Genomic DNA, 12281 nt, shown 5'->3' on the forward strand with positions numbered 1-12281 from the left:
CTCTTTCACTTAAACATACACACACGCCGCTTTCACTTTAACACACAAACGCCTTTCACTTAAACACACACATGCCTCTTTCACTTAAAAACACACACGTCTCTCACACATGCCTCTTTCACTCACACACACACATGCCTCCTTCACTTAAAAACACACACGCCGCTTTCACTTAAACACACACGTCTTTCACTTACACACACACACACACACACACACACACACACACCTCTCACTTACACACACATGCCTCACACACACACACGCCTCACACACACACACACGCGCGCACGCTTCACACACACACACATTCAGAAATGGACACCCCTCCATATATTTGTAAGATAGCGTGTACCCAGACCAGGTGTGTGCTCTGTACATAGGTGGTCGTTCCGAGTTGATCGCAGCCAGCAACTTTTAGCTGCTGCTGCGATCAATAGTCCACGCCTATGGGGGAGTGTATTTTAGCTGCGATCACTTTTGTGCAGCCCTGCTCAGCTAAAAAAATTTCAAGCAGAAATAGACCAGCCCTGGACATACTTACCCTGTGCGATGGATCCAGCGATGATGGGCCCGGCTTTGACGTCACACCTCCGCCCTCCGTTGTCCTGGACATGCCTGTGTTTTACTCACCACTCCCCGAAAAGGGTCTCCAACGGTCCGGATCTGCCCTGCCACGCCTCCTTCCTGTCAATCTTCTTAGCGGTCACTCTGCGACCGCTTCCTTCGGTAGGCGCGATGTAACCCGGCGAACGTCACGCATGCGCACAGCATCCGCCGCCCATGCGCATTCCGCACCCGTTCGCACCGCAGCGAGAAACCGCTGCGTGCGAACGGGATGGAATGACCCCCATAGTCCTGTAGAAATGCTCAAATGCCTCCTTTAATCCTTGCCTCTCACACACGTGCCTCTCACTTACACACACACGCCTCTCACACACATGCCTCTCACACACATGCCTCTCACACACACATGCCTCACACACACACATGCCTCTCACTTATACACACACGCCTCTCACACACACCTCACTTACACACACACACGCCTCTCACTTACACACACATACACACATGCCTCTCACACACATGCCTCTCACTTACACACACACATGCCTCTCACACACATGCCTCTCACTTACACACACATGCCTCTTTTACTTGAACACACAACTTTCCTTAAAAACAGACACACACACACACACACACACACACACACACACATCTCACTTAAAACATGCACACACAAAACACAGTGCTTCCAACATTTATCAAAGCCCCCCCAGCACCCCCAACTACACCTTCCCCACCACAGTGAAGCTTGAGGCCAGTGCCTACCTTTGGCTATCATCAACCTGATGGAGGAACAGAGAGCTTCACTCGGCTGGCTTGCTTAACTGGAAGGGCTGGGGAGGAGCTGCGCTCTGGAGCTCCCCCTAGCTGCAGCCAGTGCCAGCTCTCTATATACAGGAGGCAGCTTCCGTGTCACGGACACAGCTCCTCCGTCTGTAAGAATCATTAAAAAAAAAGTAGCAGCGAGCGATCGTCAGTGGAAGACAGTAGAGGAGAAGTGCCCCCTTGAGGTCAGGAGCCCGGCGGCAGCCGACTCCACTGCCTCCCAGAGTTCCGGCCCTGAGCAGCGTATACCACTGTGACTGCTTCGTCACTGGAATGACTGATGAGACAGGACACTACCACTGGTCTGATGCAGCACAACACAACACCACTTTATACAGCTACACTGGATACATGGCAACAGAGGACACCAACACTGTGACTGGCTGGACTGATGCAGCACAATACACTGACTACACTGGACTGGACAGCACAACACAGCACCACTTTATACAGCTACACTGGATATATGGCAGCAGAGCCACCAACACTGTGACTACACTGGACTGGACTGAGCAGCACAACACAGCACAAGACTCGCAACCCCACTTTCCCGCCCCCACACAGACACTGAACACTGAGGACACGTCCTCTCAATACACTCTGAGACTGGAGTGAAAATGGCCGCGATGCGCGGCTCCTTATATGGAATCCAAATCCCGCGAGTATCCGACAGAGGGATGATGACGTTTTGCCGCGTTCAGGTTTCCGAGTCAGGCGGGAAAACCCGAGCCGGGCTCGGAACTGAACTCAGAAGTCAAAGTCTGGTAGGGTTCAGTTCTCTGAGAACCGAACCCGCTCATCTCTACTTATTATAGCCGAACACATTTCATATAAAATAGCATAGCATAGCACATAAAGGCATGTTTGTGTGATTTATGTTGCCTCCTGTCCCTATATAACCTTGCTTGTTTCAAGTAATGAAATTAATCCAGCAGATATGAGAAAGTCCAGAATGCGTGACAGAAGGATACCACCCTCTGGCTCAGATGATTACCCCTGGGAGAGGCATGACTGTTTCACTCACATTGTGCTCACATGGAAATGCATCCTAGCAGAGGTTGGTGGATGCAATTAAGGGAGGACATTTAAGACGATAAGTGATAGAAGTCAGCCAAAATCAGAGCTGATGTAAGGGCATAATGCACCCTCAGCAAATGTCATACAGACACTTTCCTTAGCATATACATATTATGTAATATACAGTGTATAGAAAGCATACATATTACTGATGATTCATACAGGTTATTAAGCACCCATATGTGTCATATGTAACAAAATAGTTTTTCTGAGCAATCTGATTTCTGCTATGCCTCAAATCCTCAAACTATATGTTACTGACTTGGGGCCAAATTTAGACCCGGTCGCTGCAGCGGCAACGTACGCAGGATGAAGCCCAGTGAAGTGTGTGCATGCGCAGCAGCCGCACTGCGCGTACGCACACAGTGAGATAAGGAGGCATCTCACTAATGCGATTGCCTCTGCCTGTGGTCGTGGGGTGTGTCGGTGGCGTTACCGCAGCGTTTGGGAGGTTCTGTCCGGACAACGCAGGCGTCTCCGGACTGTTTGTGGGACAGGCCACGGTGGCTGCGTGACGTCACGCGCAGCAGCTGCGACCCTAAACAGCTAGGCTGCGTAGGCAGAGAGCTACTCGTCAGGTGTGAAAGCATCGCCGCGGTGTGATGCTTTTGCGGGGTCAGGACCCGGCGTGCGGGGAGGACTTGCCCTGTTCTGGGCGTCTCTCCGCATGACAAAGATTTTTTTCGTAGATGTGTAGGTCTGAATTAAGCCCTTGGTTCACATAATAGTTATACAGCCCAGTCTGAGTCCTGTATTGTTAAGAAGGATAAAATGATGATGATATTTACCATGTCGCAATACCTGAATAGATTGGTACTGTCCTTGTCAGCCAGAGCATTTTAGCTAAACGAGTAATAAAACTAAAACGCTACAAACAGTATTTACAAATAGGTCAAAATCTAGAGAGGCTTATTATAGCGGAATACATTTCATATAAAATAGCACAGCAGAGTTCCTTTCTTTACATTTATGAAATCAGACAGACAGAGATTACTTATACCATGCTGCCTAGCAAATGTAAGGTCCACCTCTATCATTGGGCCTAATTCAGACCTGATTGCTGCTGTGCATTTTCGCACAGCAGTCGATCCGGTCTGAATGGCGCATGTGCCGGTGCCGCAGTGCACCGACGCATGCCAGACAGCCGATGGCCATCTCAGCCCAGCGATCACCTCTGCCTGATTGACAGACAGAGGCGGTCGCTGGGCAGGAGGGGGCGGGCCGGTGTCGTTGGGCCACCGTTTAGGGGCGTAGTCTGGGCAACGCAAGCGTGCCCGGACCATGCGGGGGGTGGGCTGCGGTGGCTGCGTGATGTCACATGCAGCCATTGCGACCCAGACAGCGATGGGTAGCTCCCTGCCAGCGCGCAGGACTAGCCCTGTGCTTGGTATCCCCCCGCATGTCTGAGTAACTGATCGTAGCCATGCAAAATTCTGCACGGCTACGATCAGGTCTGAATTAGGCCCATTGTGTTATGGTAATGGAACTGTTCACAGGTGCTGTGTATTTGTAAATATTATTAGAAGCTCTTTTATATTAGTATGTATTATAGGTTGACCAAGCCTTTTAATGAAATATAGAAGACAGAAAAAATGTGAAATCACTGTAAAACTTGGCCAAATGCCAATTGTGCTGACACCTATTTATAAAAGGATATTTCTATAGAAATGATTCTCAGCTTAAGCCTCAAAAACCACAAAAAGCTGGGATAAAAAAAAAGAATATACAGTATGTTAATTTGACGGTGTTTAAAGCCTACATAATGACAATTGTAGACAGTAATATGATTACAGCATCGTCAGCCCTTCCTTGCTCCTTCAAAACAAAGGTTTCACCAGCCAATGAGAGCACAGCAAAACAAAGGAGAAAAACATTGCCATTGCATCAGCGCTTTTACAAATCAGCACCAAGGAAAGGTTTGGTTAGCCAATCAGGTTACAGGACACAAGACTGCGCACTGTTCTTGCTGTGTTGGGCCAGTAGTTAAAGGGGCATGCACATAGTTCATTGTGATTAGACTTGGGGCGTATTACTTAAAGAGTTGTGGGTCTTCAGGAAAAAAGAGAGAGGTTACTATGATAGATTACCAAATTAATCTTAACTGAAAGCTCTTTCTGCAGTTGTGTATTGCAAGCAGCACCTTTATAATGTCTTGTGTTTACATTACTGAGCGCGATGATATGCTGTTCAGCAGCCATCCTGGTTCTTGTGTTCCCGACCATCACTTATTTTACCACACTGAGGCATTAGTATTATCACAAGAGAATGTCCCACTCTAGATGTCTAATTATTATACAGTTTCAGCCTGTCCTTATTGTAACAACACTTACCCTCACAATATAAGACACTCCAGGACCCTGCAGACGGTCATCAGGATGAAGCCAACCCTGAGCTGGTTTACTGATAAAAGTCCCTTTACGGGTCCATTCCTCCCCTGGCTGTTTATATGTCTCTGTCCGTGCAGCCTTTCTCCCTCCTCCTCCACCTGCCCCCCCTCGCAACCGGTTTATCACCTGCAGAGTACATGGTGTAGAACAAACTGGATCACAGGCTCCGAACATTGACCCCAATCCCCCAGATTTCTCCATAGATAGTTCCTTGTTTGAACCAGAAGGATATCGGCTCAGGAAAGCAGCAGGACTCGAGAATTTCCATTGCCCCATCCTGGGTATCATCATGCAAAAGGTGGTAGCCACATCCTGCTCTTCGGGGCATTGCGGTTCAGAGAATGGCTGAACCAATGATGGCGATGTGGTGGGAGAATCCGGGGCCAGTTGTCCACTCATGGCTCCAGCTGCCAGAGGTGTCTGCTCCTCTGTTGAAGTTACGGAGTCATTGCGAAAGCGATCATACTTGGAGTCAGCCAGCATGCCGTGTGCTGGGATTCATCCAGAGCTTTCAGAGTGATTGCTCTTCTCTCTCATTCCCTCCTCCTGCTCTCCTCTTCTCCTTGGGGAGGATCCACTCTCACAAGATGATGTCATTCTCATATTACTCATGTGCCCCCACCACTTTCAACATCTCAGGTCAGCAGAACCTGCCATAGTATCACCACATCCCCCATCCCTCAGTATAAAGACAAAGAATAAAAGATAGTTTAAGTTCAACAATGGAGCATGGAATCCCCTGTGTCATGCAATATAGTCTGCATTTATCTTGCAACTGACTTGTCCATAGCCTGTAATGTTTCTAAGCAACCGTAATCCACTACCCCAGAAAAGGAACATGTATAGCTTCTGAGCTCTGGAGTATTGTAGGTAAAATGACTGTATGTAGGGAGCAACTGGCCATCAGATAATTAAGCGTTAATGTGGATTGAGGTGTTCTGTGGATAGAAGGCACTATATGGTGATTTGCGTATGAAGGTGACTTCTTGAAGTAAAAAGTGTTTGTGGTGGTTATGTGATGTATTCATCTTGATGTCAGTGCATAAGGATAAGGTGGAGGTAAGAGGTAAATGCATTTATAAGAATGGATAAGGAGGTGAAAGGTGCAGTTCTTGATTACAGGTCTGATCACCTGAATCCTGAAGACTGTATTTGTGAGGAGGTGAGTGGTAAATATACTGATGACTTTGTAAAAAGAGGAGGCAAGAGGCACATATCTTGAAGACTGCACATTTAGAGGAGGTGTGAGGTACTGTATATATCATAAGGACTTTGAAACATAAAGAGGTGAGAGGCACAAATCCTGAAGAATGTGTATTTGGAGGAGGTCAGATGACTTTGCAATAGGAGGAGGTTAGAGGCACAGTATGTGTCATAAGGACTGAGTTGTAGTAAGAGGAGTAGGGGAGAGAGAGGTATATGCCCTGAAGACTGTATATGGAAGAAGTGATGGGGAAGTTGACGTACAAATAACTCTTTCTGTACACTTCATTATCACATAGTTGAAATCAAAGCTTGGTTTAATTAACACATTAACCTGTACAATGCTGGTAATGCTGAAATGTCAGGGAAACAATTCACTGTATCTTGAAATTTCTCTGTTTTCCTCAGAAGGATTGTCACTGGATAATCCACTATCATGTCTGCATATTGCCAGCTCAGTGGCCAAATAGGTCTGAGTGACAGTTACATAATTAACCTATTTGCCTTCTGGCTTGTCTTAGAATTAGTTACATGGAGCATTGCAGAGCCGCGGGTCCTGCTGAAATTGACCGAGTTTCAAGATGCAAAGCACCAGCGGGCATTCAGGAAATCTAATCATATTTCCAGCAAGTAGAGAAAAGGAAGAGTACAAATAAATGAAAGAACAGAAAACGAGAGTCGGTTTGTACAGTAAAGAACCAAGAATAGAGAAACGGTGGCGGACAGAGATAAGAGAGATAAATAGCAGGATAATTAGAAACAGAAAGGAAAAAATGGATGATGTAAGGAGACATGCTGACAGATAGAAGCACAGTCTGTTTGCCCCAAGCCAGAGATGTCAGTGAGCTAGAACCTACTTTGCTTGTGGAATAGCTGTAGCTATTGTAATTGGAGAAAATAAGGCCAAATCCCCCCCTCCCTCCAAATAAGATGCCCCATTTAGCAAATTTCATTAGCACTGTGTAAATATTGGTACCCAATCCATCTGTCTCTCTCCATCCATCACCTCCAGCCTGCTCCATAATGCACACCGCCCCCGCATTGCTGGGCTTATTTCTCACACACACAGATCACTATAATCTCATTCCTCAGAGACACTTGTTTGCATAAAACTAAACTAGAGTCTGCATAATTCATTTTCTTCATATAAGTGGGTAAAGGGCTGTGTGATGCTGGGGTGGGGGAAGATGATGAATGGCTGTGTGTGATAGAATGCTACAGAGCCATATGGGGATAGAGACGCTTATATGTGTGTTAATACATTGAAAGTGCTAGCAGTGATGTACAATGGGGTATATTAGTTCTTTAGAGCTCAACAGAACCAGAGATGAAAAAAGGAAAATATCAAGAAAAAATATCAATGCGATAATACCATATAATGCAAATATAACGTTGTTCATTTGTATTCATTTATTAAACTTTATACAATGACATTACAATCATTTAGTAGGGTTTTTTATTCTAAGTGCATAACAAAGATAGATCCCTAACTGGTTACACACGTCACTGCAAACTAAACCGTCAAGCAGCCAGATTTGTGAACAATGTGAGTACAGCATGAGCTGCCAATGCACGCAGAGCCATTCGCCCAGGAGCTGTCCAAACAACTTGATCCTAATGTAGGCTGACTGTACATGCGCTGCTTTGACTTCAATGATTGGATACCAGCCAATCCACACATATATCGGCAGCATTAGTAACAGGAGTGCAACTCACCTCTCCTTGTTGTCCCTCTTTTTTTTAAATCTTGATCTCTCGTGTTAGTGTGCTTTCTATGTAGGCGCTTGTGAAGAATAAAACTAAAGAGCATTACATACATTGCCATGCATTTTTCATCATAAAAATAAATGGCCTTATGGGCAAATGGTTACAAACAGATGTGGGGCTGCAGCGCAATTCAAATAGGGGAGCCATACCACCTGCCAAATGCTGCCAAGCATTGACAGCAGGGACATGCGTTGTAGCCCTAAATCTGGAACTACCACTGGTTACAAGCAGCCAAAGGGATGGGGTAAGAAGGGCTGATTCAGGGTGGAATGCTAATCTGTTCTGCAGATCTTGGTATTTCCTTCACCCTGTGCATGTTCTGTAACATAAGCAACTTGGAGCAAATACAAACGATTGATCTCAGCTGTATCTCCATTTAAGTGTTCTGTTGGGTGTGTAGCTGGTTAACGTCTGCACTGATGGTGATGATGACTACTTTTCACATGATGACTACTTTCACAAGTGGATGGATAAATACTTGCCACTCTGAATCAGCCCCAATAGGTGCATATAGAAGGTAAAAGTTTGTATGAGTGCCTACGTAAGGCACATATTTGTGTGACTGCAGCTGTACGCACACTCATACTGTGGTAGCTGTCAGTAACTCAATTACCAGAGAGCAGGCCATCTGCGATGCCATACTTGGGATCACCATTAGGACTTTCAGCTCTTTTGGGCTCAAACGTACTGCAATAAATGTTACAAACTGAGATTAGGGATTGTAAATTCTGGTTTTAAGATTTATGGACTGAAATATAATTGGGGCTAAAATTGGTGTCATATACACATAATGAGGGGGTGAGATGACATATGGCACACATGTACTAAGCCTTGTAGAGTAATAAAGTGGAGAGAGATAAACTACCAACCAATCAGCTGACATTTTTCAATGGCTGTTACAATCTGATTGGTTGGTACTTTATCTCTCTATACTGTATGACTCTACAAGGCTTAGTTCATAATGTGGAAAGAGGTGCTGTGTGATATGGACTATGTATACTACTATACAATATGCTATGCAGACACACATATACACTGTAAAATAGATAGAGATAAAAGATGGACAGGGTTTGTAAACGTACTTCTGCCATCGTAGCATGGGCTCCCCAAGACCTCTGAAGATGTCCTGTGATTACTGGCACAAAGATGTTAGCAGCAGATTCTTTGAGTCCTATATGTTGCGAGGTGGGACCTCCATGGCTCAGACTTGTTTAAAGTCTAGGGAATTTGGAGGCCAAGTCAACACCTTGCACTTTTTGTCATGTTTCTCAAACCATTCCAGAACAATGGGGCAGATGTATTAACCTGGAGAAGGCATAAGGAAGTGATAAACCAGTGATATGTGCAAGGTGATAAATGCGCCAGCCAATCAGCTCCTAACCTACATTTACATATTGGAGCTGATTGGCTGGTGCGTTTATCACCTTGCACATATCACTGGTTTATCACTTCCTTATGACTTCTCCAGGTTAATACATCTGCCGCATTGTTTGCAGTGTGGCAGGGTATCCTGCTGATAGAGGCCACTGCCATCAGGAAATACTGTTGCCATGAAGGGGTGTACTTGGTCACCAACAATGTGAAGGTAGGTGGTACATGTCAAAGTAACATCCACATGAATTCCAGGAACCCAAGGTTTCCCAGCAGAACCTTGCCCGTTACGTAAAAGAAAAGATGATTCATGAGACCAGGCCACATTCATTCATTCGTTCGTTCGTTCGTTCATTCATTCATTCATTCATTTTTTCATCTTCCATGGTGTAGTTCTTATGCTTACATGCCCATTGTAGGTGGTGTCAGTGGTGGACAGGGGACAGCATGGGAACTCTGACATGTTTGCGCAGTTGCGCAGTATCAGTTAAAGACCTTTCTCAGCAACAGATAATATCCTGCCACTGGAAATTATGGGGTCTCTTCATAAAGGAAGTGATAACAGAATTGTTACTTATCATTATAGATCGCATCAGGTCGATGCAATATATAGCTTTGAGAAGTAGCAATTCATGTATAGTTACTCTTCCGACAATGCGATCCGGTACCCATGGCTCTGGTAATCTCGTCCTCAGCTGCGGTCCCCTTTGCGAAGTGAAGAGTCAGCCGGCGGGTCCCTTCTGCGCATATGCCAGTGGCTGAGGTCAGGCTTCTGGGAGGTCAGGGGTGGAGCAAGTACCGGGTTACAGGCAGAGATCTGCGAAGCATTGAGCTTCCCTGCTGTTTCGCACTGCAGTTCAGATTATGCACTCCTGAGATGGTGAATCTGAACTCCTTGGAGAAGCAGAAGTTGAGCTTTCCATCCTTTTATGAATTGCACTCACCAAACTACAGTATGGTGATGCAATTCAGGCATGGAGCCGGGTTGACGCTGGAGAAGTCAGGAACTTATCCAGTCTGTTTCAGTGTTTTTAGCAGTAAGCACATATGTTCCAGTAAGCTGAGTCTACCGGAGGGGAAGTTGCTTTCTAAGATCTTGCATCACAAGCCACCATTTTGTGGGACAGATATAGCTGCATTTATTTCTACAACAGCGCTTTACTGAGACTTTTAATACCTGTTTTGTGCATGCATTCAATTAAGGGCCCCATCGTGTACCCTCAAGAACTCTAATGTGACCTGGGCTAACACCATTCAAACTATTTAAAGATTGTCCATATTGCATACATTAGTGGCCCGAACCAGATGTGGAATCTGCATTTACTTTAATTGAGCTCTTAGGTAACCTAGTAAATGTTACCTAGAACTGCAGGTATTTTAGTCAATGTTAAGTCTGTATGAATATTGTTATTTGAAATAGATTATGTAGAACCAGATAATTCATAGTTAAAGGTTATAATGTGCACATTGAAACAAGTATTGAACATTATGGGCCAAATGCAATAGAGTGAGAGTTTCAGAAGTGAAAGGTTTGGTAAGGTTTTGCAGTTGTTTTTTTGTTAAAGTGGCAATCATTTACACAGCAAGATCAGCCTGTTTTTGTAGTGTAAATGATTGCCACTTTAAAAAAAACCTGAAAAACCTTACCAAATCTCTCACTTTCTGAAACTCTCACTCTATTACATTTGGCCCCATGTGTGAACTACTTCTCATTGATTAATTTAACCCACTCCAGTCATCATATGGTGCAATTAATAATACATACAAAAATCCTTTGCATACATTTTGTCTGTCTGTGGGAAAAAATTCTTGCCTCTCTGCTGGGTTTTGTACTGATTTACAATGAAGCAAAAAGTAAAAAGCTTGTTCCACCACATAGGTAACTCCAGCTTACCCCTGCACCACATTTGTATTCTCGCATTTACACCTTTAAACATAAATCCATATCATCAGTTCCAAATCTAATGCCAGCTCGCAATCGCTATCCCTGATGCCTAAATCCAAAGTTCACAATCATAAGTACCTACATTTGTGCCTAAATGTCTGAGTCAAATAAATTAGAGACAATATGACCCATTACTAACATCAGCTGGAGCCCAGAAGAACTGAGCCTAACTGTCTAGGCTTCCAAATGAAATAAGTGGGTTTGAAAACCTTTAGTTCTAGAAAAATCAATCTAAAACACAATCCGTATGGAAGCCTATCAGAAAATATAGACACAGGTAACTGTAGAAATAAAAGCTTGGGCCCATAGTAACCAATCAGATTGTGCAGTTAATCTTAGGAAGTAACTAAATGATTGGCTGCTATGCTACATGATATTGTTTTGCTCAGTTACTTGTACACCAGTTTTCATAAATGTCCCCTTTATACATCTTGTTTAGTGAATAGGGCAATGCATGATGAAAGATCAGTTAGGTACTTCAATGATAAGTGGGTTGGTGTACTCCGAGTGACGAATACCCATTGAGAATGCAGGTGCTCGGTTCATATGATTTGTTACGGTTTGTGGACTATGAGCCCCAGGCCCTGGTGTAACAAATTTTGCTTTTGCCATTTGGTGTCTTCCAAGCATAGAGTAAGCTGGACTTTTCCGCATGCAGCATGTGTCATCTATTTGTTTATAGTGAGCTGGACCAGGTGTATAAGCCAAATCCTCAGAATGCCCTCCACGATTTGGTCGGCCAGACAAACTAAAAGCCGGGGCAGAGACCTTTACTGGAGCCCTGGGACCAATCACTGGAGGCAGGGAGTATGTGTTTGGAGCTGGAACCTGATTGAGTGATCTGTAACGGGTTCTGGAACCCATTGAGTAAGATGGTGGTTTTCGATGGGTTGGAATAAGACATTTCTCAGGCTTGTAAACCCCAGGACCAGGAACCACCTCCTTATTAGCTGTGGAAAACAAAGAATTATAAGAGAATGTTTAAGAAACACATTGGGGGAAATTTACTAATTAGCAGTTTTGTGCGCGGTTAGCAAACTGGCTGAAACACCTTAGCTTAGTAACCACAAATTAATAAATATCTACTGCAAAATCACTGTTATATGGTATGAATTGGCCATTCTTAGAGATGA

General features: G+C 44.6%; 2 protein-coding genes across 3 annotated transcripts in view; both read right to left on the bottom strand.

The window, feature by feature from the left end:
* Positions 1-5458, bottom strand: part of SHC2 (SHC adaptor protein 2) — a 197701-nt gene extending 192243 nt beyond the window's left edge. The window contains exon 1 of one of the 2 annotated variants that reach the window (XM_063914465.1): positions 4806-5458. In XM_063914465.1, the coding sequence (XP_063770535.1) occupies positions 4806-5345 (540 nt within the window). In that variant the 5' untranslated portion in view covers positions 5346-5458. The remainder of the gene's footprint in view (positions 1-4805) is intronic. The other variant, XM_063914464.1, reaches the window with a different exon arrangement.
* Positions 5459-10801: 5343 nt separating this feature from the next.
* CIMAP1D (CIMAP1 family member D) overlaps positions 10802-12281 on the bottom strand; it is a 37522-nt gene continuing 36042 nt past the window's right edge. The window contains exon 4 of the mRNA XM_063914466.1: positions 10802-12098. Coding sequence (XP_063770536.1) covers positions 11614-12098 — 485 coding nt within the window. The 3' untranslated portion in view covers positions 10802-11613. The remainder of the gene's footprint in view (positions 12099-12281) is intronic.

The sequence above is a fragment of the Pseudophryne corroboree genome, chromosome 1 (genome assembly GCF_028390025.1).
Source record: "Pseudophryne corroboree isolate aPseCor3 chromosome 1, aPseCor3.hap2, whole genome shotgun sequence".
NCBI lineage: Eukaryota > Metazoa > Chordata > Amphibia > Anura > Myobatrachidae > Pseudophryne > Pseudophryne corroboree.